The sequence below is a fragment of the Physella acuta genome, unplaced genomic scaffold, assembly GCF_028476545.2.
Source record: "Physella acuta isolate Inbredline_101_S28 unplaced genomic scaffold, ASM2847654v3 ptg000090l, whole genome shotgun sequence".
NCBI classification, from domain to species: domain Eukaryota; kingdom Metazoa; phylum Mollusca; class Gastropoda; family Physidae; genus Physella; species Physella acuta.
The window spans coordinates 2,151,429-2,178,949 of NW_026731610.1; the positions used below are offsets into that span (position 1 = coordinate 2,151,429).

General features: G+C 34.1%; 2 protein-coding genes across 4 annotated transcripts; both read left to right on the forward strand.

Annotated features, from left to right (window-relative positions):
* Positions 1–5,145: 5,145 nt before the first annotated feature.
* Positions 5,146–12,435, forward strand: LOC131927919 (uncharacterized). 3 transcript variants are annotated; one of them, XM_059283799.1, is made up of 7 exons: positions 5,146–5,273; positions 6,479–6,559; positions 7,269–7,339; positions 8,719–8,984; positions 10,209–10,455; positions 11,134–11,196; positions 11,766–12,435. In XM_059283799.1, exons 3-7 carry the CDS (start codon positions 7,294–7,296, stop codon positions 11,828–11,830), a joined length of 687 nt encoding a protein of 228 aa, XP_059139782.1. In that variant the 5' UTR covers positions 5,146–5,273; positions 6,479–6,559; positions 7,269–7,293; the 3' UTR covers positions 11,831–12,435. The 3 variants fall into 3 exon arrangements, with proteins under 3 accessions (XP_059139782.1, XP_059139796.1, XP_059139788.1); XM_059283813.1 differs by lacking the exon at positions 11,134–11,196; XM_059283805.1 differs by lacking the exon at positions 6,479–6,559.
* A 7,802-nt stretch (positions 12,436–20,237) lies between these two features.
* Positions 20,238–27,169, forward strand: LOC131927951 (uncharacterized). Its single transcript, XM_059283835.1, has 6 exons — positions 20,238–20,339; positions 22,418–22,488; positions 23,615–23,880; positions 24,927–25,173; positions 25,868–25,930; positions 26,500–27,169. Exons 2-6 carry the CDS (start codon positions 22,443–22,445, stop codon positions 26,562–26,564), a joined length of 687 nt encoding a protein of 228 aa, XP_059139818.1. The 5' UTR covers positions 20,238–20,339; positions 22,418–22,442; the 3' UTR covers positions 26,565–27,169.
* The last annotated feature ends 352 nt before the right edge of the window (positions 27,170–27,521 follow it).

Consider the following 27,521-nt stretch of genomic DNA (forward strand, 5'->3'; position numbering starts at 1 on the left):
TGTATTATCTGTTTCTATTACCTATTTTGTATTACCTGTTATTAATTACCTGTTTTGTATTACCTGTTATTTATTACCTGTTTTGTATTACCTGTTATTTATTACCTGTTTTATATTACCTGTTTTGTATTACCTGTTCTTTATCACCTGTTTTGTATTACCTATTTTGTATTGCCTGTTTTTTATTACCTGTTTTGTATTACCTGTTCTTTATTAGCTGTTTTTTATTACATCTTTTGTATTACCTGTTAATTATTATCGTTTTTGTATTATCTGTTTTGAATTACCTATTATTTATTACCTGTTTTGTATTACCTGTTATTTATTATCTGTTTTGTATTACCTGTTTTGTATTATCTGTTATTTATTACCTGTTTTGTATTACCTGTTATTTATTACCTGTTTTGTATTACCTATTTTGTATTACCTGTTTTGTATTACCTGTTATTTATTACAAGTTTTGTATTACCTGTTTTATATTACCTGTTTTGTATTACCTGTTATTTATTACCTGTTTTGTATTACCTGTTTTGTATTACCTGTTTTGTATTACCTGTTATTTATTACCTGTTTTATATTACCTCCTTTGTATTACCTGTTATTTATTACCTGTTTTGTATTACCTGTTATTTATTACCTGTTTTGTATTACCTGTTATTTATTACCTGTTTTATATTACCTGTTTTGTATTACCTGTTCTTTATTACCTGTTTTGTATTACCTATTTTGTATTGCCTGTTTTTTATTACCTGTTTTGTATTACCTGTTCTTTATTAGCTGTTATTTATAACCTGTTTTGTATTACCTGTTAATTATTATCGTTTTTGTATTATCTGTTTTTAATTACCTGTTTTGTATTACCTTGTATTTATTACCTGTTTTGTATTACCTGTTATTTATTTCCTGTTTTGTATTACCTGTTTTGTATTACCTGTTATTTATTACCTGTTTTGTATTACCTGTTTTGTATTACCTGTTTTGTATTAAATGTTTTGTATTACCTGTTATTTATTATCTGTTTTGTATTACCTGTTATTTATTACCAATTTTGTATTATCTGTTTTGTATTACCTGTTTTGTATTACCTGTTATTTATTACCTGTTTTGTATTACCATTATTTAGTACCTGTTTTGTATTACCTATTTTGTATTACCTGTTTTGTATTACCTGTTATTTATTACCTGTTTTGTATAACCTGTTATTTATTACCTGTTTTGTATTATCTGATTCTATTACCTGTTTTGTATTACCTGTTATTTATTACCTGTTTTGTATTACCTTTATTTATAACTTGTTTTGTATTACCTGTTATTTATTACCTGTTTTGTATTACCTGTTATTTATTACCTGTTTTGTATTATCTGTTTCTATTACCTGTTTTGTATTACCTGTTATTTATTACCTGTTTTGTATTACCTGTAATCTATTACCTGTTTTGTATTACCTGTTCTTTATTACCTGTTTTCAAAAACAGTTATTTTGTTATTTTGCAACAATGTGTGATTAGGGGGGGGGGGGTCAGATTGTATTACGTCATGTATTCTCATTTTCATCTGATTTGTTGCAGTACTTTTGCACTTTATATTAGTTTAGTTGTTGTAAACTGTTATTATAATTTTTGAATATACCTAATGTACACAAACGAATCTGGCCAGTTGGGGTCCATTAATATTGTTTTTGTCAATCAATCTCGCCTACTTAGCGCAGGGGCGTACCGACTCATTCCGGTGCTCATGTGAACTTATAATTTTGTGCCTCCCATATTTATATATATTATATATATATATATATATATATATATATATATATATATATATATATCATCACCAGCATCAGCATCATCATCATTCCAGTAGGCCTCTTGTGGAGCATGGGAACGCTACCACACCTCTCCATAGTACTCAGTTCTGGTCGAACCCTTCACGTTGTGTCCACGACATTCAGGCTGCTTCTGCTTTTCCTAAAGCTGACATTTTTCAAGTTTGTTTTGGCTAACCTTCTTTCGTCTTTCCTTGGGGATTCTAATCTAGTGCATGTCTGGTGATGTTGCTAGTTGGTTTACGCCTGGTGTGTCCAATCCATCGCTGTTTGCGCTTTTGAATTTCTTTGAAAACAGGGCCTTGCCCAGTTTAGGTTATTGAGGTCAAGTAGAAGATAGCCGAAACAGAGCCTAGCGTAGTTAGGTAGACAAATAGATATAGAGGATCTGACTGATCACGTGAGACGGTCAGATGACCAGTGAGGCGTGGGTCAGCAGTTAGAGATAGGTAGCGGTAGAGAACGGTCAGAGATATGTAGAGGTAGGTAGCACTTAGACAAAGATAGCGCTGGGGAAAGAAGTAGAAGTTGAAAATAAATGTAGTGTTAGAGTTTGTATTGGAAGTGTAGTTGTCGTTAGATAGTGTTAGTAGACAGTTAGATCTTAGGACGTAGTTAGGGTAGGAGTAGGAGATTGATTTGTGTTGAATAACGAAACATTATAGAATATCTTGAATTGGACTTGTAAAGATTTCACTACACTGTACCAGGCGTACGTAAGAAAGGCGTTGCCCGTAGATAATGTATATATATATATATATATATATATATATATATATATATGTATATATATATATATATATATATATATCTAATATATAAAGCTCAGTTCTGTATTAGTGTTAGAATATTACCGTGCGCATTTGTCTAAATTTATGAGTTAAAAAATTACCATTGAAAGTGTTGGGAAATAATTTTCATTTTTCAAACTGAAAGTAATAATTGTCGGCATGTTCATTAAACACAATTTTTAAAAAATATCATCTTTTACAAAATATCTAATTATGTCTTTATTTAGTCCTATAGCGTTTACTTCCCTTTGATAAATTAGGAAAACACAATTACTTCCCTTTATAAAACCATTGCATTAGTGGAAAAGCATTTACTTTTCATTACTTTGTTTTGGTGTTGGGAAAAAAATAATTACATAATTAGCGTGGATTGATCAAGTGTAAATGTTGTAGGTATTTTACGGATAAGCTTGGAGTATTATAATTGTTCATTAAATTGAAACAGGCGCGTTCGTTTAAGTGAGTGCAAAAACTATGAATAAGTTGGGGTACTATAGTCGTTTATTAAGCTAAAACAGGCGATTCTGTCCCGGGCGTTTATGTTCGCGTTAGTGCTTTTTTGTGTTTAGGTAGGTTTGCGTTAGTGGTTGCGTTTTGATTTGGTTCGTTTTTGTTCTTTCTTTTTTTCGTTTTTGTTTGTGTTTTTTTCTTTGGGTTTGTATTTGTGTTTTTGGTTGGTTTTGCGTTTGGATTTGGTTTGTTTTCATTTGCTTTTTCGTTGTTTTTTTGTGTTGGTATTGGTGTTTGTGTTTAGGTTTGTTGTTAGGTTTTTGTTTTCGTTTGCTTTTTTGTTTATTTTTTCTTTGTGTTTGTATTGGTGTTTGTGGTTGTGGTTGGGTTTGTTGTTAGGTTTTTGTTTTCGTTTGTATTTGTAATTGTGTTAGCGTTATGTTTGCGTTTTGTTGTTTTGATTTTGGTTGGTTGTGGTTTGGGTGGGCAATGCCGGGTATAGAATGATTACTAAACACACAGGTAATGGTCTTTAACAGAAAGGTTTTATTATAGAAGCCAGAGCAGGGCCTGGCCGGGACGGCTAGTATATATATATATATATATATATATATATATATATATATATATATATATATATATATATATATATATATATATATATATATATATATAATACAAACTTTCTACAACCCTGCATTACATTTGGTAGAGCATCGGCCCTCTTCAACCACCACCCTCACACTGGTGGATGTTCTTAAACCCCACCCTCACACCCAGTTTTTCGCCACAGTTCGGAAATGGTAACTTTTTCAGGCCCACTTGTTTTTCAATATGCGGCGAAGGCATCCATTAATGAAAGTCTAAAGTTTGTTATTAGTTTGTGTTGAATCTCCACTTCTCAGAACCATAGAGGGGAATAGATTTCATATTGTTGTTGAACAAACACTCGTATTTTAGAAATTGTAAACAGAGTTCTCGACGTGTCGGTTGTGTGGAGGCTTTTGATGTCCCCATCTGCTCCCCATCCCTGATTATTATACTTCTAAGATATGTGAAGCGATCCACCTCAGAGATAGCCTATGTGGGAGCTCCCGTATATTGTTGATTCTCATCACCTTTGGGTTTTTTCCAGTTGATCTTCATGCCTGTCTTAAGTACCTGTTCGCTGAGTTTGCTTAGCGTGGACTGATATTTTTGTCGATGTTAGATGAGGTTGATGTCATCCGCAAAATCTAAACCCGTCAGTTGTTTAGTGAGGGTTTACTGAATTCCAGGGTTTTTTTTGTCGGAGCTTGATCGAGTCATTGACTGTTGTGAACACATGGACACGCCTTGAGAACACGGACACGCTTTGTGAACACACGGACACGCTTTGTGAACACACGGACACGCTTTGTGAACACACGGACACGCCTTGTGAACACATGGACACTCCTCTTGAACACACAGACACGCCTTATAAACACACGGACACGCCTTCTGAACACACGGACACTCCTCTTGAACACACAGACACGCCTTATAAACACACGGACACGCCTTGTGATCACACGGACACGCTTTGTGAACACAAAGGTGCAAATCTAAAAGTATGTCCCCGGGCACCGGGAAGGGTCGCTACGCCTCAGTCTCTGTCCACAGTAACAAAAGCCTTCATGAAATTGACAAAGGCGAAATTGAGAGATGATTTCCTCTCAGTTGACTTGAATAAGTATGCGCATAGTGGCTATGTTGTCAGTACATGACACGAAAACCTGCCTACTCTGGTCTTAATTTCTTGTCCAATGCCTCCTTCAGCGAGCTAAAAGAATTTCTTCCTTGTTGATATTAGCCTTAACGTCCATTTCAATTTTTATAATCTCACCACTCTGCCATTTTTATAATCTCAACACTATGCAATTTTTATAATCTCAACACCGCCCAATTTATTAACTCTCTATTAACACCACCATTTTGTTTTTAAACATCAACACAACGAAAAAATATAATCTCAATACCACCTAATTTTTATAATCTCAACTCCATTTAGATTTTAAAATGCTCAAAGATGAACTCTAGAGGACAATTTGATGAGGTCATTTTGGTACAAGTATTTCTACTTCCTGTTTGGGTGTTAACTATGGCGTTTCCTTGTAAATTCTATAGGATACACATAAACTGTTGAATTTCTAAAAATACTTGGATTTGTATAGGTTAACACAATACAGAACGTAAGTCAGATCCCGTTACTCTCCTGGGTATAATTTAAAGTTAGCGATATAGATTATATCAATATGTAAGTTCCAAAATAGTTCTAGAATCTCGATCTAAATCTATTTCTAGATTTATCATAGAGGCCACTAAGTTGACGAGAGTCCTTCTGTTAATTCTATTATATAGTTCGCATGGATATAATTCGCTTTTTTTAAAAAATATTTTGACTTCATGGGGTCATAATAATAAAAACAAATCTTAAGCTTACAATACTTTAGAAATTTAATATTTTTAGAATCAATGTTATAAAAGTTGCAAATGCTGAGAACTTGAAAATAATTTTTTTGAATTTAAGGCTACATTTACTACATTTCTATTTATTTTTAATTCATTCAGCCGGATGTTTCACTTTCGTAAGACAAACATTGATTGGCTGAACATGAACTCCGTGATCGATAGTTATTTGTTTACAAAACTTTGCAGATAAAGTTTTTAAATAACGTAATGCTATTTTAAACCACATGACTTAGTACTGTAATTTCGATTACATTGTGTATAATAAAATTTATGCTAGCCTATCGAATGCCATTGTTTATGTCGCCTTTTCCACGTGAAAACCAAATTGCTTTTGCCTTTTCACTTTCTCATACACGAAGTATAGAGAAAGTATTGCTTGCTACTTTGACAAAATTTAACAAAATTAAACTTCACCCCGATAAAACCAAGTCAATGATTATTACGACTCATCAGAAACACCTTCGTCTTCCATCTACCTCATTATGCATTACTATTGACAATACAAACATTGAACAGGTTAACAGTTACAAATGCCTAGGATTGATTATAGATCACAACCTCACTTGGTCCGATCATTTTCAACTAGCAAGGATAAAGAACCTTCTGGACTATAGGAGCAGGCTGGTTTTTTACTTTCTCGTATATACGAAGTATAAAGAAAGTATTGTAATCGTGCAAAAAAAATCGAGATTTTTACAAATCTCGACGTTTTACCCCTCACTGATACGGAAAAACATAATTTTGCAATCTTGTCCGTATGTCTGTGTGTGTGTGTGTGTCCGTGTGTGTGTGTGTGTGTGTAAGCACGATACCTTGAATACCGTTACAGCTAGGTTAATGAACTTTTGTATATAAGTATTATATCAAATGTGTACTTTTTCTACTTTCAATTTTTCGAAAGCCGCTAACTTGAGTACTATTTCAGATAGATGAATGAAATTTTACGTATAAGTAAACGATCTAATTCTCTGCCTTCTTTCAAATTTTGAACAATTTCTGTTTGACCGTAAGTAGTAATTTACTCTATTTTTGATATCTTTAAAAAAACGCATGTGAATTTATAAAGTACTAATATTCCGCACTATTCTACACATTTAGTTTGGCGTTCACGTGGTGCGCGATTCTTTTTACGAGATTCTATTCTATTTTTAAAAGTTTAAGTAATTAAAAATGGATTTAAAATATTGTCTATATACCGAGTTGCCATCCCCAATAGTGTTACATAAGAACATTCGAGAAAGTTTAGGGGAGATCACTCCCGATTTATTGTTATTATTGCTTGTTTTTCTCTATAGCAGAGGTCTCCAAACTACGGCCCGCGGGTCGAATGCGGCCCGCGAAGTCCTCTCATCCGGCCCGCGGAGATCTTTTTGTCTAAGGAAAAATTGTTGTTGGTGATGGTTGAGGAACTTTGCCCAGAGAAATCAAAGACATGCCTGGAAGAAACTGGCCCCCAAACTGAAATTTGATAGTTAATGTGGCACTCGGTCTAAAAAGTTTGGAGACCCCTGCTCTATAGGTTCAGTCCCCAAGCTCTGATCGGGAAAATACACTACGATCTGGAAATGGGGACGACCCATTTTTTTAAATTTCTCGCGCATCTTAGACACAGCCAGTCCCGCTCTAAGTAGCCTACTCTCACAAGCACACGTACACATGAACGATGCTAATTTTAAAAAAAATTGCAGCAATTTTTTCACAAGTCTGCTTTACAGCAAGTCACCAATCAGAGTCGGAAGAATGCTGTTCATTGCCTGGATTCTGAGTTCAATGTTTATCCATGCAGGTAAATTAAAATCCTACCCAATATAGTCTTTTTAAAACATATAGTATGACTGTTGGTTTTTTTAATAAACATAGCGAAAGTAAATTATTATAGCTATAAGAATCAAAGGAATGACCTCAATATTTTTAGACTTTTGTTTATTACACCAGTATAGTAATGCCTCTATTTAGGAATTTGATCCGCTCTAAGATTACTGTTTCTCCCAGACTTTTTTTCTCTGGGGAGGCACTTGGTATTTTCAGGGGGGGGGGGGTGACTAAATTTTTGGGGGGAAGGGGAGTGGACACTGGTAAAAATATGTTTTTTATATAAATTCCATTTCGTTCTGGGTGAGGGCCGTAGACTTTCACGGTGAGAGGCGGAGAGAAGCCTGGAAGAAACTCTCTAAGATGGGACGATATGATACATTAGGTTTTCCCGGCTCCAGAAGGTTATAGAAATTCACAATTTAATTTGTCCAAAAAAAATATTTATATTTTTGCTCGAGTACACTGCATACTATATAATCGGTAACGATATAGTGGGGGGGGGGGGGGGGGAGGTAAAACGGTGAAAATTGATGATTTGATGTAAAACGGTAAAAATTGATGATTTGTTGTAAAACGATGAAAATTGATGATTTGTTGTAAAACGATGAAAATTGATGATTTAATGTAAAACGATGAAAATTGATGATTTGTTGTAAAACTGAAAATTGATGATTTGTTGTAAAACGGTGAAAATTTATGATTTGTTGTAAAACGGTGAAAATTTATGATTTGCTTTTTTCTACGACTACAATCGTCAACGTCATTTTCCCGTTCGTGGCTAAGAAACACGGGGCAGATGAAGTAGAGTTCAGCTGCTTCAGAGACCTTGGTATGTGAAGGGATAATGTGACAGGCACTATACCCAGCCGTTTTTGCTAGGTACCCATCAAAGCTGGGTGGACTTAGTTTCCTTCATTTGAATTCGAACGTCTCTAGATGTCTATCTGTCTACCGCTAGGTCACGCCGTCTACCCATTACAGTACTTTCTCTATACTCTGTACACGAGAAATTACAAACAAAAATGTGCATAGCTCAAATTTGTTTTTCCATAATCATAAACACAGTGTGTATACATTAATTCCCATATATATCTCCAGAGGCGTAGCGACCCCTCCCGGCGTCCGGGGACAAACTTTCAATTTGGCGCCCCACCCCCATATAAAATAGCAGCTAAAATGGGCTTATTTTGGCGTCCCCGAAGACATGTACCCCCCTCCTCCCCCCCGTCCGTTGCTACGCCTCTGTATCTCTCACACTATGTGAATAATTTACATCGTATGGATGCTGGTTTTTTTTTTGTGATTTGTCGTTTTAATTGTATTTTTTTAATATCTACATTTTAATTCAAGAAAGCAGGGGCAATGTGAACTCGCTTGAATTCCAACGAGATCATGGAATTATTGCCACGTTAGATGGGTACCTACCCCGCTGTACAGGGTGTGTGGTGTGGGGGAGGGACCCACTCATTATCTATGGACGTATGCATATACCACAGGACACGTTGTACGTATTGGATGAGGCAGTCTTTTTTGCCATGGCTTGTGCGCTTGATTTAGATTCTTCCTACAAAAATTATGACTGCACCAACTATTCCGATCATGATTCCTACACCGTGGTTAGTATTCTGCTTTTCAAATTTTTTTTCAATAGATTTTGGTTAAAATACATAAGATGTTAAAATTTATTCTATTATCGAACAAGCTCAGAAAAAAATACCTCGTTAGTACACCGTCCCTGAGTCCACACAGCTCTGATAGGTACCTAACTCACATTAGGGAAAGTAAAGGCGACTGGGCATAGTGCTGACCACACTATCTCTTCATATGCCGAGGTCACAGAAACAGGTGAACTCTACTTCCCTTGCCCCATAGACCGACAGGTTTGGAAGGGGAACTACGTACTTTTATCTCTAGTAGTTTACAGGAGTACAAGTATTAAAACTCTAGCACCTCATTGTCTACTTGGACAATCTTCAATCCTTGACTTCTGTACTACACGGCAATCATTGTCTACTTAGACAATCTTCAATCCATTACAGCTGTGTTACACGGCAATCATTGTCTACTGTGTCAATCTTCAATCCATGACTTCTGTACTACACGGCAATCATTGTCTACTGTGTCAATCTTCAATCCACGACTTCTGTGGTACACGGCAATCATTGTCTAATGTGACAATCTTCAATCCATTACTGCTGTTCTACACGGCAATCATTGTCTACTGCTGTTTATGTCGGGGGGTTTATGTCCAGGGGGTTTTTGTCCAGGGGGTTTTTGACCGGACACCAATGTGACAATCTTCAATCTTCAATCCATGACTGCTGTACTACACGGCAATCATTGTCTACTTAGACAATCTTCAATCCATTACAGCTGTGTTACACGGCAATCATTGTCTAATGTGACAATCTTCAATCCATTACAGCTGTGTTACACGGCAATCATTGTCTAATGTGACAATCTTCAATCCATGAGTGCTGTACTACACGGCAATCATTGTCTACTGTGTCAATCTTCAATCATTGTCTCATGTGACAGTGTTTATTCCTTTTCTACTGTTACAATCTTCAACCATTGTCTTGTTTTACAATCTTCAATCATTGTCTTCTTTTACAATCTTCAATCATTATCTACTTATACAATCTTCAATCATTGTCTACTGTTACTGTCTTCAGTCCTTGCCTACGGTTTCAATCTTCAGTCATTGTCTACTGTTACACATTTCAATCCTAGTCTACTTTTACAATCTGCGTCTACTGTTACAATCGTCAATCATTGTTTACTGTTACAAACTTCCCACATAAGCACATTGACTTACGAATATGTTTTTTTCTCTTCAGGCTTGCATGTTTAATTATCGAATGTTCCCGCCAAATAGCTGCCAAAAATGGGAAGGTAATCCGAGGTACCAAGATGGCTGCTACTGCGACGACGGAGAACCCAAACTTTGGTATGCGTATATACCCGCAAGGCTGTTTAGAAAGACCACGATGACAATACGCTTTATTTACGATGGACGAACTTTCAGACAGCAAAGATGGTTCCCATACAGAGCTAATGATACGCTGTTCGTCAAGGACCTAATTGGTAAACTAACTCATTATGTCATAGTAATCATAGTATATTTATAGTATATCATATATATATATATATTATAGTGTATCATAGTCATAGTATATCATGGTAATCTGGGAAAACAAATATAGACATCAATCAATTTGCTTTGCAATGCATTTATTTAAGGGTTAAGATGATGAAAATGATAACTATAGCAATAAAGAGTCGGCCTCTGTATTGTATATTAAATATGTTTGGAATTCCCAACGTTCTACATACAAAAAAAAACCATGCCTGCTTAATATTTTAACTGATAGGTTACTAAGCAGAGTTTCTTCCACGCATCTCTTCTACCCCCCCTCCCCCCCTCCCCGAACGAGATGGAATTGATATAGTAAACATACAGTTTTACTAGTGTGTCCCCCCCCCCCCGAAAAATGTTGACCGCCCCCGCCCCCTCCCAAATCCCGGAGAAAAAAGTCTGGAAGAAACACTAATACTAAGAGACAATATTTAAAAAACAAAAACACGTTGTGGTGTCTAGGATATAGTGTGCAGAAAAAGCGCCCCAATGTTTAAGATCTAAGAAATGAAGTACTAATTTTGTTTACATTTAAATGACAACAGTTCTAGCCGGCCGGAAATTGCACATGTGTTCGCTTGTAAAGGCTTATAGCACACGCTGATAAACTGTGTTGATATTTTCAGACCGCGGCCACATAACTCGACCCAATCACAGGTCTACTAACAGATCCGCACGCAGGCTGACAAGTAAGCTGTCCAATTTGATACCACTAAGCCTCCATAACCAAACGTTGATTTCTTATTTTTATTATAGAAAAAATTAGGGCTGGTTTGTCTTCTTCTTCTCTTCTTCGTTCTTAATTGTAGGGGGGATTCCCCTCAACACAATTAAGGATGCGTGTCAACTGGTTATGCGCCATAGAGACCGTTGACTCCGATTTCAGCCTGCTTTTCTTTTTGGATTTGCTTCCATAGCCTTTGTCCAACCAAGAACAACCTTTTCGGTTTAACAACCATGAACTTTACCGACTCGACCATGCTGGATTGTATAAGTGCAGATCTTGTCACAACCTTAATTGTATAAGGGCAGATCTTGTCACAACCTTAATTGTATAAGGGCAGATCTTGTCACAACCTTAATTGTATAAGGGCAGATCTTGTCACAACCTGGATTATATAAGCGTAGATTTTGTCACAACCCGGATTGTATAAGTGTAGATATTGTCACTACATGGTTGGTTCAATGTAATTTGTCACAACTGCCGTTTTTCACCGTTAATGCAAAACAACATTAATATGTTTGTATTTCACCACAGATCTTCTGCTGGAGTTGAGCTCAGTGGTTCTGGCCTTTGGTACCGTGGCTTTCTTCATGTCTTAGACTCCAATCCTACTGACCGATGTCCAGTTGGGTGTGACCGATTAAATATATGAACTAGACATCTCTGTGGCATCATAAGATAGAATGACTAAAAGCTCATGTTTAATGTTAGATAATGTTTTTTATTATTTTTAAATTATTTTATCATTAAAAATAAGTTTTTCCCAAATATTTTGTCCATTTCTTCAACTCCAAACATAATCTTGGTTAATAGCATAATAAAACATATTTTGTTTTTATTTATAGTTTTTTCTCAGAGATAATGGTGTCTTTATGAGCAACTTAAAGATTTTTAAATAATATGTAATTACTTATATAATTATCTTTAAAGTTAAGCTAAAACAAAAGATTACTTTAATCTTCAACAAACGTATATAGTTTTGTTAAGTTAAAATAATTAATGATTCGTTCTTTAAGTTTGTAACACTATATGTTTTCGTAAGTTAAATTAAATTAATTTTTTACATGTTCAACTTACAAACGCCGAAGCTCATTATTTTACGTAGGAATTTTCTTAAATACCTGGTGACACACACAGGGTAATGCAAAAGTTATTTGTTTGTAAAAAAATAATTGAGCTGGAGTATAATTATATTGATTAAATTGTTGAAACGTTTTTTCTTATTTTGTGCTTTTTATTACCAGTTTTTTATTTCCTGTTTTGTATTACCTGTTTTTAATTCCTGTTTTTATTACCTGTTTTTTATTTCTTGTTTTTTATTATCTGTTTTTTATTATCTGCTTTAATTAGCCGTTTTTTATAACCTGCTTTTTATTACCTGTTATTTATACCTGTATTGTATTACCGGTTATTTATTACCTGTTTTGTATTACCTATTTTGTATTACCTCTTTTGTATTACATGTTATTTATTACCTGTTTTGTATTACCTGTTATTTATTACCTGTTTTGTATTACCTGTTTTGTATTACCTGTTATTTATTACCTGTTTTGTATTACCTGTTATTTATTACCTGTTTTGTATTACCTGTTATCTATTACCTGTTTTGTATTACCTGTTTTGTATTACCTGTTTTGTTTTACCTGTTATTTATTACATGTTTTGTATTACCTATTTTGTATTACCTGTTTTGTATTACCTGTTTTGTATTACCTGTTTTGTATTACCTGTTTTGTATTACCTGTTTTGTATTACCTGTTATTTATTACCTGTTTTTATTACCTATTTTGTATAACCTGTTTTGTATTACCTTTTATTTATTAACTGTTTTGTATTATCTGTTATTTATTACCTGTTTTGCATTACCTTTTATTTATTACCTGTTTTGTATTACCTGTTGTTTATTACCTGTTTTGTATTACCTGTTTTGTATTACCTGTTATTTATTACCTGTTTTATATTACCTGTTTTGTATTACCTGTTATTTATTACCTGTTTTGTATTACCTGTTTTGTATTACCTGTTTTGTATTACCTGTTTTGTATTACCTGTTACATATTACCTGTTTTATATTACCTGTTTTGTATTACCAGTTATTTATTACCTGTTTTGTATTACCGTTTATTTATTACCTGTTTTGTATTATCTGTTATTTATTACCTGTTTTATATTACCAATTTTGTATTACCTGTTCTTTATTACCTGTTTTGAATTACCTATTTTGTATTACCTGTTCTTTATTAGCTGTTATTTATTAACTGTTATGTATTACCTGTTAATTATTATCTGTTTTGTATTATCTGTTTTGAATTAACTGTCATTTATTACCTGTTTTGTATTACCTGTTATTTATTATCTGTTTTGTATTACCTGTTTTGTATTACCTGTTATTTATTACCTGTTTTATATTACCTGTTGTTTATTACCTGTTTTGTATTACCTGTTTTGTATTACCTGTTATTTATTACCTGTTTTATATTACCTGTTTTGTATTACCTGTTATTTATTATCTGTTTTGTATTACCTGTTTTGTATTACCTGTTTTGTATTACCTGTTACTTATTACCTGTTTTATATTACCTGTTTTGTATTACCAGTTATTTATTACCTGTTTTGTATTACCGTTTATTTATTACCTGTTTTGTATTATCTGTTATTTATTACCTGTTTTATATTACCAGTTTTGTATTACCTGTTCTTTATTACCTGTTTTGAATTACCTATTTTGTATTACCTGTTCTTTATTAGCTGTTATTTATTAACTGTTTTGTATTACCTGTTAATTATTATCTGTTTTGTATTATCTGTTTTGAATTAACTGTCATTTATTACCTGTTTTGTATGACCTGTTATTTATTATCTGCTTTGTATTACCTGTTTTGTATTACCTGTTATTTATTACCTGTTTTGTATTACCTGTTATTTATGACCTGTTTTATATCATCTGTTTTGTATTATCTGTTATTTATTATATTTATTACTGTTTTGTATTACCTGTTATTTATTACCTTTTTTGTATTACCTATTTTGTATTATCTCTTTTGTATTACCTGTTATTTATTACCAGTTTTGTATTACCTGTTATTTATTACCTGTTTTGTATTACCTGTTTCTATTACCTGTTTTGTATTACCTGTTATTTATTACCTGTTTTGTATTACCTGTTATTTATTACCTGTTTTGTATTACCTGTTATTTATTACCTTTTTTTATTACCTGTTTTGTATTACCTATTCTTTATTACCTGTTTTGTATTACCTATTTTGTATTGCCTGATTTTTATTACCTGTTTTGTATTACCTGTTCTTTATTAGCTGTTATTTATTACATGTTTTGTATTACCTGTTATTTATTACCTTTTTTGTATTACCTATTTTGTATAACCTGTTTTGTATTACCTGTTATTTATTACCTGTTTTGTATTACCTGTTTTGTATTACCTGTTTTGTATTACCTGTTTTGTATTACCTGTTATTTATTACCTGTTTTGATTATCTGTTTCTATTACCTGTTTTGTATTACCTGTTATTTATTACCTGTTTTGTATTACCTGTTTTGTATTACCTGTTATTTATTACCTGTTTTATATTACCTGTTTTGTATTACCTGTTCTTTATTACCTGTTTTGTATTACCTATTTTGTATTACCTGTTTTTTATTACCTGTTTTGTATTACCTGCTCTTTATTAGCTGTTATTTATTACCTGTTTTGTATTACCTGTTAATTATTATCTGTTTTGTATTATCTGTTTTGTATTACCTGTTATTTATTACCTGTTTTGTATTACCTGTTTTGTATTACCTGTTTTGTATTACCTGTTTTGTATTACCTGTTATTTATTACCTGTTTTGATTATCTGTTTCTATTACCTGTTTTGTATTACCTGTTATTTATTACCTGTTTTGTATTACCTGTTTTGTATTACCTGTTATTTATTACCTGTTTTATATTACCTGTTTTGTATTACCTGTTCTTTATTACCTGTTTTGTATTACCTATTTTGTATTACCTGTTTTTTATTACCTGTTTTGTATTACCTGCTCTTTATTAGCTGTTATTTATTACCTGTTTTGTATTACCTGTTAATTATTATCTGTTTTGTATTATCTATTTTGAATTACCTGTTATTGATTACCTGTTTTGTATTACCTGTTATTTATTACCTGTTTTGTATTACCTGTTTTGTATTATCTGTTATTTATTACCTGTTTTGTATTACCTTTTATTTATTACCTGTTTTGAATTACCTGTTATTTATTACCTGTTTTGTATTACCTGTTATTTATTACCTGTTTTGTATTACCTGTTTTGTATTATCTGTTATTTATTACCTGTTTTGTATTACCTGTTTTGTATTACCTGTTTTGTATTACCTGTTTTGTATTACCTGTTTTCTATTACCTGTTTTGTATTACCTGTTTTGTATTACCTGTTATTTATTACCTGTTTTGTATTACCTGCTCTTTATTAGCTGTTATTTATTACCTGTTTTGTATTACCTGTTAATTATTATCTGTTTTGTATTATCTGTTTTGAATTACCTGTTATTGATTACCTGTTTTGTATTACCTGTTATTTATTACCTGTTTTGTATTACCTGTTTTGTATTACCTGTTATTTATTACCTGTTTTATATTACCTGTTTTGTATTACCTGTTCTTTATTACCTGTTTTGTATTACCTATTTTGTATTACCTGTTTTTTATTACCTGTTTTGTATTACCTGCTCTTTATTAGCTGTTATTTATTACCTGTTTTGTATTACCTGTTAATTATTATCTGTTTTGTATTATCTGTTTTGAATTACCTGTTATTGATTACCTGTTTTGTATTACCTGTTATTTATTACCTGTTTTGTATTACCTGTTTTGTATTATCTGTTATTTATTACCTGTTTTGTATTACCTTTTATTTATTACCTGTTTTGAATTACCTGTTATTTATTACCTGTTTTGTATTACCTGTTGTTTATTACCTGTTTTGTATTACCTGTTTTGTATTATCTGTTTTTTATTACCTGTTTTGTATTACCTGTTTTGTATTACCTGTTTTGTATTACCTGTTTTGTATTACCTGTTTTCTATTACCTGTTTTGTATTACCTGTTTTGTATTACCTGTTATTTATTACCTGTTTTGTATTATCTGATTCTATTACCTGTTTTGTATTACCTGTTATTTATTACCTGTTTTGTATTACCTTTATTTATTACTTGTTTTGTATTACCTGTTATTTATTACCTGTTTTGTATTATCTGTTATTTATTACCTATATTGTATAAGCTGTTATTTGTTACCTGTTTTGTATTACCTGTTATTTATTACCTGTTTTGTATTACCTGTTATTTATTACCTGTTTTGTATTATCTTTTTCTATTACCTGTTTTGTATTACGTGTTTTTTATTACCTGTTTTGTATTACCTGTTATTTATTACCTGTTTTGTATTACCTGTTATCTATTACCTGTTTTGTATTACCTGTTATTTATTACCTGTTTTAAAAAACAGTTATTTTGTCATTTTGTAACAATGTGTGATTAGGGGGGGGGGGGGGGTCAGATTGTATTACGTCATGTATTTTCATTTTCATCTGATTTGTTGCAGTACTTTTGCACTTTATATTAGTTTAGTTGTTGTAAACTGTTATTATAATTTATGAATATACCTAATGTACAAAAACGAATCTGACCAGTAGGGTTCCATTAATATTGTTTTTGTCAATCAATCTCGCCTTCTTAGCGCAGGGGCGTACCGACTCATTCCGGTGCTCATGTGAACTTATAATTTTGTGCCTCCCATATTTATATATATATATATATATATATATATATATATATATATATATATATATATATATATATATATATATATATATATATATATATATATATCATCACCAGCATCAGCATCATCATCATTCCAGTAGGCCTCTTGTGGAGCATGGGAACGCTACCACACCTCTCCATAGTACTCAGTTCTGGTCGAACCCTTCACGTTGTGTCCACGACATTCAGGCTGCTTCTGCTTCTCCTAAAGCTGACATTTTTCAAGTTTGTTTTGGCCAACCTTCTTTCCTCTTTCCTTGGGGATTCTAATCTAGAGCATGTCTGGTGATGTTGCTAGTTGGTTTACGCCTGGTGTGTCCAATCCATCGCTGTTTGCGCTTTTGAATTTCTTTGAAAACAGGGCCTTGCCCAGTGTGATGATGCAAGTTTAGGTTATAGAGGTCAAGTAGAAGATAGCCGAAACAGAGCCTAGCGTAGTTAGGTAGACAAATAGATATAGAGGAGCTGACCAGTCACGTGAGAAGGTCAGATGACCAGTGAGGCGTGGGTCAGCAGTTAGAGATAGGTAGCGGTAGAGAACGGTCAGAGATATGTAGAGGTAGGTAGCACTTAGACAAAGGTAGAGCTGGGGAAAGACGTAGAAGTTGAAAATAAATGTAGTGTTAGAGTTTGTCTTGGAAGTGTAGTTGTCGTTAGATAGTGTTAGTAGACAGTTAGATCTTAGGACGTAGTTAGGGTAGGAGTAGGAGATTGATTTGTGTTGAATAACGAAACATTATAGAATATCTTGAATTGGACTTGTAAAGATTTCACATTACTGTACAAGGCGTACGTAAGAAAGGCGTTCCCCGTAGATAATATATATATATATATATATATATATATATATATATATATATATATATATATATATATATATATATATATATTCCCCGTATATATATATTCCCCGTAGATAATATATATATATATATATATATATATATATATATATATATATATATATATATATATATATATATATATATATATATATATAATACAAACTTTCTACAACCATGCATTACATTTGGTAGAGCATCGGCCCTCTTCAACCACCACCCTCACACTGGTGGATGTTCTTAACCCCCACCCTCACACCCAGTTTTTCGCCACAGTTCGGAAATGGTAACTTTTTCAGGCCCAATTGCTTTTCAATATGCGGCGAAGGCATCCATTAATGAAAGTCTGAAGTTTGTTGTTATAAGCTTGTGTTGAATCTCCACGTCTCAGAACCATAGAAGGGAACAGATTTCACATTGTTGTTGAACAAACACTCGTATTGTGGAAATCTTAGACAGTGCTCTCAAGGTCTCGGTTGTGTGGAGGGCGTTGAATGCGTACCTTACATTTCTGATGCGGCTATTGATGTCCCCATCTGCTCCCCATCCGTGATTACTATACTTCTTAGATATGTGAAGCGATCCACCTCAGGTATAGCCGTTTCTTGTATCCTTAGTGGGAGCTCCCGTATATTGTTGATTCTCATCACCTTTGTTTTTTTCCAGTTGATCTTCATGCCTGTCTTAAGTACCTGTTCACTCAGTTTGCTTAGCGTGGACTGACATTTTTGTCGATGTTAGAGAAGGCTGATGTCGTCCGCAAAATCTAAACCCGTCAGTTGTTTAGTGAGGGTTTACTGAATTCCAGTTTTTTTTGTTTGAGCTTGATCCAGTTATTGACTGTTGTTAACACACGGACACGTCTTGTGTGTGAACACACGGACACGCCTTGTGAACACACGGACACGCCTTGTGAACACACGGACACTCCTCTTGAACACACAGACACGCCTTGTGAACACACGGACACGCCTTGTGAACACACGGACACGCCTTATAAATACACGGACACGCCTTGTGAACACACGGACACGCCTTATAAATACACGGACATGCTTTGTGAAAACACGGACACGCGTTTACGGGTGATCCGATGCGTAGCTCAACATATAAGACAAACAACCACAAACGGGTTACAAAACACAAGATTCAATAAAACAAAGGCTCGTCAACACTAAAATAATTTAGTGATATTTGAACTATCTACAACTAACACAGTCTATTCTAAACACAAAATAGGCCTACACACGCTGGTACAAAAACTAGGACACAGTGGCTAGTACAGACCTAAACTATACTAACCTTGGGTGAGATCTGAACGAAACTGAGGCAATCACACACATTTTCACACACCTTATATACCCTTACATAAACGAGTACAAAACACACTGCTATCACTCACAGTACGAGGACTGAACAAGGACGAACGGAACAGGGTACCAAGTACAAACAACATTCACCCCCATTCACCCCCTTCACTATCAAAAAGAGCATTGACGAAAGCATTCAGTCTTGCCGTACTCAGATGTTCTCTATAATAGGGTTAGTCGACCTGATGTGGATGATCTGGCAGTTGGAGTCTACATCGAGCTGTTGGATGAAGTTGATACATTTTGGAGGGATCCCATAGTGATTTATCAACTTCCAAATGACACCTCTGTCCACACTTTGAAATGCCTTCCAAAAACTGACTAAGGTCATATTGAGATGTGATTTCCGCTCGATGGACTTGAATAAGTACGCGCATAGTGACTATGTTGTCAGTACATGACAGGTTTAGGCGAAAACCTGCCTGCTCTGGTTTTAATTTCTTATCCAAGGCCTCATTCAGCGAGCTAAAAGAATTTCTTCCTTGTTGATTCTAGCCTCAACGTCCATTCAATTTTTATAATCTCAACACCGCCCAATTTATTAACTCTTTATTAACACCACCATTTTGTTTGTAAACATCAACACAACGAATTAATATAATCTCAATACCACCTAATTTTTATAATCTCAACACCGCCCAATTGATTAACTCTTTATTAACACCACCATTTTGTTTGTAAACATCAACACAACGAATTAATATAATCTCAATACCACCTAATTTTTATAATCTCAACACCGCCCAATTTATTAACTCTTTATTAACACCACCATTTTGTTTGTAAACATCAACACAACGAATTAATATAATCTCAATACCACCTAATTTTTATAATCTCAACACCGTCCAATGTATTAACCCCTAACACCACCATTTTCTCTTTAAACATCGACACAACGAAAAAATATAATCTCAATACCACCTAATGTTTATAATCTCAACTCCATTTAGATTTCTACTTCCTGTTTGGGTGTTAACTATGGCGTTTCCTTGTAAATTCTATGGGATACACATAAACTGTTGAATTTCTAAAAATACTTGGGTTTTTATAGGTTAACACATTACAGAACGTAAGTAAGATCCCGTCACTCTCCTGGGTATAATTTAAAGTTAGCGATATAGATTATATCAATATGTGTGTTCCAGAATAGTTCTAGAATCTCGATCTAAATCTATTTCTAGATTTATCATGGAGGCCACTAATTTGACGAGAGTCCTACTGTTAATTCTATTATATAGTTCGCATGGATATAATTCGCTTTTTTTAAAAAATATTTTGACTTCATGGGGTCATAATAATAAAAACAAATCTTAAGCTTACAATACTTTAGAAATTTAATATTTTTAGAATCAATGTTATAAAAGTTGCAAATGCTGAGAACTTGAAAATAATTTTTTGAATTTAAGGCTACATTTACTACATTTCTATTTATTTTTGATTCATTCAGCCGGATGTTTCACTTTCGTAAGACAAACATTGATTGGCTGAACATGAACTCCGTGATCGATAGTTATTTGTTTACAAAACTTCGCAGATAAAGTTTTTAAATAACGTAATGCTATTTTAAACCACATGACTTAGTACTGTAATTTCGATTACATTGTGTATAATAAAATTTATGCTAGCCTATCGAATGCCATTGTTTATGTCGCCTTTTCCACGTGAAAACCAAATTGCTTTTGCCTTTTCACTTTCTCATACACGAAGTATAGAGAAAGTATTGCTTGCTACTTTGACAAAATTTAACAAAATTAAACTTCACCCCGATAAAACCAAGTCAATGATTATTACGACTCATCAGAAACACCTTCGTCTTCCATCTACCTCATTATGCATTACTATTGACAATACAAACATTGAACAGGTTAACAGTTACAAATGCCTAGGATTGATTATAGATCACAACCTCACTTGGTCCGATCATATTCATCTTCTATGAATGTCCTTATTAAAGACAAATTTTCAACTAGCAAGGATAAAGAACCTTCTCGACTATAGGAGCAGGCTGGTTTTTTACTTTCTCGTATATACGAAGTATAGAGAAAGTATTGTAATCGTGCAAAAAAAAATCGAGATTTTTACAAATCTCGACGTTTCACACCTCACTGATACGGAAAAACATAATTTTGCAATCTTGTCCGTATGTCTGTGTGTGTGTGTGTGTCCGTGTGTGTGTGTGTGTGTGTAAACACGATACCTTGAATACCGTTACAGCTAGGTTAATGAACTTTTGTATATAAGTATTATATCAAATTTGTAGATCTGTATCAACTTTTCAGCGAATTCCGATAACCGGAAGTGGAACTTTTTCTACTTTCAATTTTTCGAAAGCCTCTAACTTGAGTACTATTTCAGATAGATGAATGAAATTTTACGTTTAAGTAAACGATCTAATTCTCTGCCTACTTTCACATTTTGAACAATTTCCGTTTACCTTAAGTAGTAATTTACTCCATTTTTGATTTCTCAAAAAACGCATTTGAATTTATAAAGTACTAATATTCCGCACTATTCTACACATTTAGTTTGGCGTTCACGTGATGCGCGATTCTTTTTACGAGATTCTATTCTATTTTTAAAAGTTTAAGTAATTAAAAATGGATTTCAAATATTGTCTATATACCGAGTTGCCATCACTAGTAGTGTTACATAAGAACATTCGAGAAAAATTAGGGGAGGTCACTCCCGATTTATTGTTATTATTGCTTGTTATTCCCTATAGCAGGGGTCTCCAAACTACGGCCCGCGGGCCGAATGCGGCCTGCGAAGTCCTCTCATACGGCCCGCGGAGATCTTTTTGTCTAAGGAAAATTTGTTGGTTGGTGATGGTTGAGGAACTTTGCCGAGAGAAATCAAAGACATGCCTGGAAGAAACTGGCCCCCAAACTGAAATTTGATAGTTAATGTGGCCCTCGGTCTGAAAAGTTTGGAGACCCCTGCTCTACAGGTTCAGTCCCCAAGCTCTGATCGGGAAAATACACTACGATCTGGAAATGGGGAAGACCCATTTTTTTTTAAATTTCCCGCGCATCTTAGACACAGCCAGTCCCGCTCTAAGTAGCCTACACTCACACGCACACGTACACATGAACGATGCTAATTTTTTTTTAAAAAATTCAGCAATTTTTTCACAAGTCTGCTTTACAGCAAGTCACCAATCAGAGTCGGAAGAATGCTGTTCATTGCCTGGATTCTGAGTTCAATGTTTATCCATGCAGGTAAATTAAAACCCTACCCAATATAGTCTTTTTAAAACACATAGTATGACTATGTTGGTTTTTTTAATAAACATAGCGAAAGTAAATTATTATAGCTATAAGAATCAAAGGAATGACCTCAATATACTTAGAATTTTTTTTATTACACCAGTATAGTAATTCCTCTATTTAGGAATTTGATCCGCTCTAAGATTACTGTTTCTCCCAGACTTTTTTTCTCCGGGGAGGCACTTGGTATTTTCAGGGGGGGGGGGGGGGACTAAATTTTTGGGGGGAGGGGGAGTGGACACTGGTAAAAAATATGTTTTTTATATAAATTCCACTTCGTTCTGGGGAGGGCCGTAGACTTTCATGGTGAGACGGGGAGAGAAGCCTGGAAGAAACTCTCTAAGATGGGACGATATGATACATTAGGTTTTCCCGGCTCCAGAAGGTTATAGAAATTCAAAATTTAATTTTCCAAAAAAAATTATTTATATTTTTGCTCGAGTACACTGCATACTATATAATCGGTAACGATATAGTGGGGGGGGGGGGAGGAGGTAAAAAGGTGAAAATTGATGATTTGATGTAAAACGGTGAAAATTGATGATTTGATGTAAAACGGTAAAAATTGATGATTTGTTGTAAAACGATGAAAATTGATGATTTGTTGTAAAAAGATGAAAATTGATGATTTAATGTAAAACGGTGAAAATTGATGATTTGTTGTAAAACTGTGAAAATTGATGATTTGTTGTAAAACGGTGAAAATTTATGATTTGCTTTTTTCTACGACAACAATCGTCAACGTCATTTCCCGCTCGTGGCCAAGAAACATGGGGCAGATGAAGTAGAGTTCAGCTGCTTCAGAGACCTTCGTATGTGAAGGGATAATGTGATAGGCACTATACCCAGCCGTTTTTGCTAGGTACCCATCTAAGCTGGGTGGACTTAGTTCCCTTCATTTGAATTCGAACGTCTCGGGTTAGATGTCTATCTTTCTACCGCTAGGTCACGCCGTCTACCCATTACAGTACTTTCTCTATACTCTGTACACGAGAAATTACAAACAAAAATGTGCATAGCTCAAATTTGTTTTTCCACAATCATAAACACAATGTGTATACATTAATTTTAATTCAAGAAAGCAGGGGCAATGTGAACTCGCTTGAATTCCAACGAGATCATGGAATTATTGCCACGTTAGATGGGTACCTACCCCGCTGTACAGGGTGTGTGGTGTGGGGGAGGGACCCACTCATTATCTATGGACGTATGCATATACCACAGGACACGTTGTACGTATTGGATGAGGCAGTCTTTTTTGCCTTGGCTTGTGCGCTTGATTTAGATTCTTCCTACAAAAATTATGACTGCACAAACTATTCCGACCATGATTCCTTCACCCCGGTTAGTATTCTGCTTTTCAAAGTTTTTTTTTTCAATAGATTTTGGTTAAAATACATAAGATGGTAAAATTTGTTCTATTATCGAACAGCTCAGAAAAAAATACCTCGTTAGTACACCGTCCCTGAGTCCACACAGCTCTGATAGGTACCTAACTCACATTAGGGAAAGTAAAGGCGACTGGGCATAGTGCTGACCACACTATCTTTTCATATGCCGAGGTCACAGAAACAGGTGAACTCTTCTTCCCTTGCCCCATAGACCGTCAGGTTTGGAAGGGGAACTACGTACTTTTATCTCTAATAGTTTACAGGAGTACAAGTATTAACACTCTAGCACCTCATTGTCTACTTAGACAATCTTCAATCCATGACTGCTGTAGTACACGACAATAATTGTCTATTGTGACAATCTTCAATCCACGACTTCTGTGGTACACGGCAATCATTATCTACTTAGACAATCTTCAATCCGTGACTTCTGTGTAACACGGCAATCATTGTCTACTTTGACTATCTTCAATCTATGACTTCTTTACTACATGGCAATCATTTTCTAATGTGACAATCTTCAATCCATGACTTCTGTACTACACGACAATCATTGTCTACTGTGACAATCTTCAATCAATGACTTCTGTACTACACGGCAATCATTGTCTACTGTGACAATCTTCAATCAATGACTTCTGTAGTACACGACAATCATTGTCTACTTAGACAATCTTCAATCATTGTCTCATGTGACAGTGTTTATTCCTTTTCTACTGTTACAATCTTCAACCATTGTCTTGTTTTACAATCTTCAATCATTGTCTTCTTTTACATTCTTCAATCATAATCTACTTATACAATCTTCAATCATTGTCTACTGTTACTGTCTTCAGTCCTTGCCTACGGTTATAATCTTCAATCATTGTCTACTGTTACACATTTCAATCCTAGTCTACTTTTACAATCTGTGTCTACTGTTACCATCTTCAATCTTTGTTTACTGTTACAATCTTCCCACATAAGCACATTGACTTACGAATATGTTTTTCTCTTCAGATTTGCATGTTTAATTATCGAATGTTCCCGCCAAATAGCTGCCAAAAATGGGAAGGTAATCCGAGGTACCAAGATGGCTGCTACTGCGACGACGGAGAACCCAAACTTTGGTATTCGTATATACCCGCAAGGCTGTTTAGAAAGACCACGATGACAATTCGCTTTATTTACGATGGACGAACTTTCAAACAGCAAAGACGGTTCCCATACAGAGCTAATGATACGCTGTTCGTCAAGGACCTAATTGGTAAACTAACTCATTATGTCATAGTAATCATAGTATATTATATAGTATATCGTATATCTATTATATAGTGTGTCGTAGTCATAGTATATCATGGTAATCTGGGGAACAAAATATAGATATCAATCAATTTGCTTTGACATGCATTTATTTAAGGGTTAAGATGATGAAAATGATAACTATAGCAATAAAGAATCGGCCTCTGTATTGTTTATTAAATATGTTTGGAATTCCCAACGTTCTACATACAAAAAAAAAAACCATGCCTGCTTAATATTTTAACTGATAGGTTACTAAGCAGAGTTTCTTCCACGCATCTCTTCTACCCCCCCCCCCCCCCCCTCCCCCCCCCCCCTCCCCGAACGAGATGGAATTGATATAGTAAACATACAGTTTTACTAGTGTCCCCCCCCCCCCCCCCGAAAAATGTTGACCGCCCCCGCCCCCTCCCAAATCCCGGAGAAAAAAGTCTGGAAGAAACACTAATACTAAGAGACAATATTTAAAAAACAAAAACACGTTGTGGTGTCTAGGATATAGTGTGCAGAAAAAGCGCCCCAATGTTTAAGATCTAAGAAATGAAGTACTAATTTTGTTTACATTTAAATGACAACAGTTCTAGCCGGCCGGAAATTGCACATGTGTTCGCTTGTAAAGGCTTATAGCACACGCTGATAAACTGTGTTGATATTTTCAGACCGCGGCCACATAACTCGACCCAATCACAGGTCTACTAACAGATCCGCACGCAGGCTGACAAGTAAGCTGTCCAATTTGATACCACTAAGCCTCCATAACCAAACGTTGATTTCTTATTTTTATTATAGAAAAAATTAGGGCTGGTTTGTCTTCTTCTTCTCTTCTTCGTTCTTAATTGTAGGGGGGATTCCCCTCAACACAATTAAGGATACGTGTCAACTGGTTATGCGCCATAGAGACCGTTGACTCCAATTTCAGCCTGCTTTTCTTTTTGGATTTGCTTCCATAGCCTTTGTCCAACCAAGAACAACCTTTTCGGTTTAACAACCATGAACTTTACCGACTCGACCATGCTGGATTGTATAAGTGCAGATCTTGTCACAACCTTAATTGTATAAGGGCAGATCTTGTCACAACCTTAATTGTATAAGGGCAGATCTTGTCACAACCTTAATTGTATAAGGACAGATCTTGTCAAAACCTGAGTTATATAAGCGTAGATTTTGTCACAACCCGGATTGTATAAGCGTAGATATTGTCACTACCTTGTTGGTTCAATGTAATTTGTCACAACTGCCGTTTTTCACCGTTAATGCAAAACAACATTAATATGTTTGTATTTCACCACAGATCTTCTGCTGGAGTTGAGCTCAGTGGTTCTGGCCTTTGGTACCGTGGCTTTCTTCATGTCTTAGACTCCAATCCTACTGACCGATGTCCAGTTGGGTGTGACCGATTAAATATATGAACTAGACATCTCTGTGGCATCATAAGATAGAATGACTAAAAGCTCATGTTTAATGTTAGATAATGTTTTTTATTATTTTTAAATTATTTTATCATTAAAAATAAGTTTTTCCCAAATATTTTGTCCATTTCTTCAACTCCAAACATAATCTTGGTTAATAGCATAATAAAACATATTTTGTTTTTATTTATAGTTTTTTCTCAGAGATAATGGTGTCTTTATGAGCAACTTAAAGATTTTTAAATAATATGTAATTACTTATATAATTATCTTTAAAGTTAAGCTAAAACAAAAGATTACTTTAATCTTCAACAAACGTATATAGTTTTGTTAAGTTAAAATAATTAATGATTCGTTCTTTAAGTTTGTAACACTATATGTTTTCGTAAGTTAAATTAAATTAATTTTTTACATGTTCAACTTACAAACGCCGAAGCTCATTATTTTACGTAGGAATTTTCTTAAATACCTGGTGACACACACAGGGTAATGCAAAAGTTATTTGTTTGTAAAAAAATAATTGAGCTGGAGTATAATTATATTGATTAAATTGTTGAAACGTTTTTTCTTATTTTGTGCTTTTTATTACCAGTTTTTTATTTCCTGTTTTGTATTACCTGTTTTTAATTCCTGTTTTTATTACCTGTTTTTTATTTCTTGTTTTTTATTATCTGTTTTTTATTATCTGTTTTTAATTAGCCGTTTTTTATAACCTGCTTTTTATTACCTGTTATTTATTACCTGTATTGTATTACCGGTTATTTATTACCTGTTTTGTATTACCTATTTTGTATTACCTCTTTTGTATTACCTGTTATTTATTACCTGTTTTGTATTACCTGTTATTTATTACCTGTTTTGTATTACCTGTTTTGTATTACCTGTTATTTATTACCTGTTTTGT

What these genes read in the sequence shown, in the direction of transcription:
- LOC131927951 (XM_059283835.1), top strand. Translation starts at nt 22,443, where the DNA reads ATGCTGTTCATTGCCTGGATTCTGAGTTCAATGTTTATCCATGCAG. An exon ending in ACCATGATTCCTTCACCCCG is followed by an intron (nt 23,881 to 24,926) that starts GTTAGTATTCTG and finishes TTTTCTCTTCAG; the next exon opens with ATTTGCATGTTTAATTATCG. An exon ending in ATCCGCACGCAGGCTGACAA is followed by an intron (nt 25,931 to 26,499) that starts GTAAGCTGTCCA and finishes ATTTCACCACAG; the next exon opens with ATCTTCTGCTGGAGTTGAGC.
- LOC131927919 (XM_059283799.1), top strand. Translation starts at nt 7,294, where the DNA reads ATGCTGTTCATTGCCTGGATTCTGAGTTCAATGTTTATCCATGCAG. An exon ending in ATCATGATTCCTACACCGTG is followed by an intron (nt 8,985 to 10,208) that starts GTTAGTATTCTG and finishes TTTTCTCTTCAG; the next exon opens with GCTTGCATGTTTAATTATCG. An exon ending in ATCCGCACGCAGGCTGACAA is followed by an intron (nt 11,197 to 11,765) that starts GTAAGCTGTCCA and finishes ATTTCACCACAG; the next exon opens with ATCTTCTGCTGGAGTTGAGC.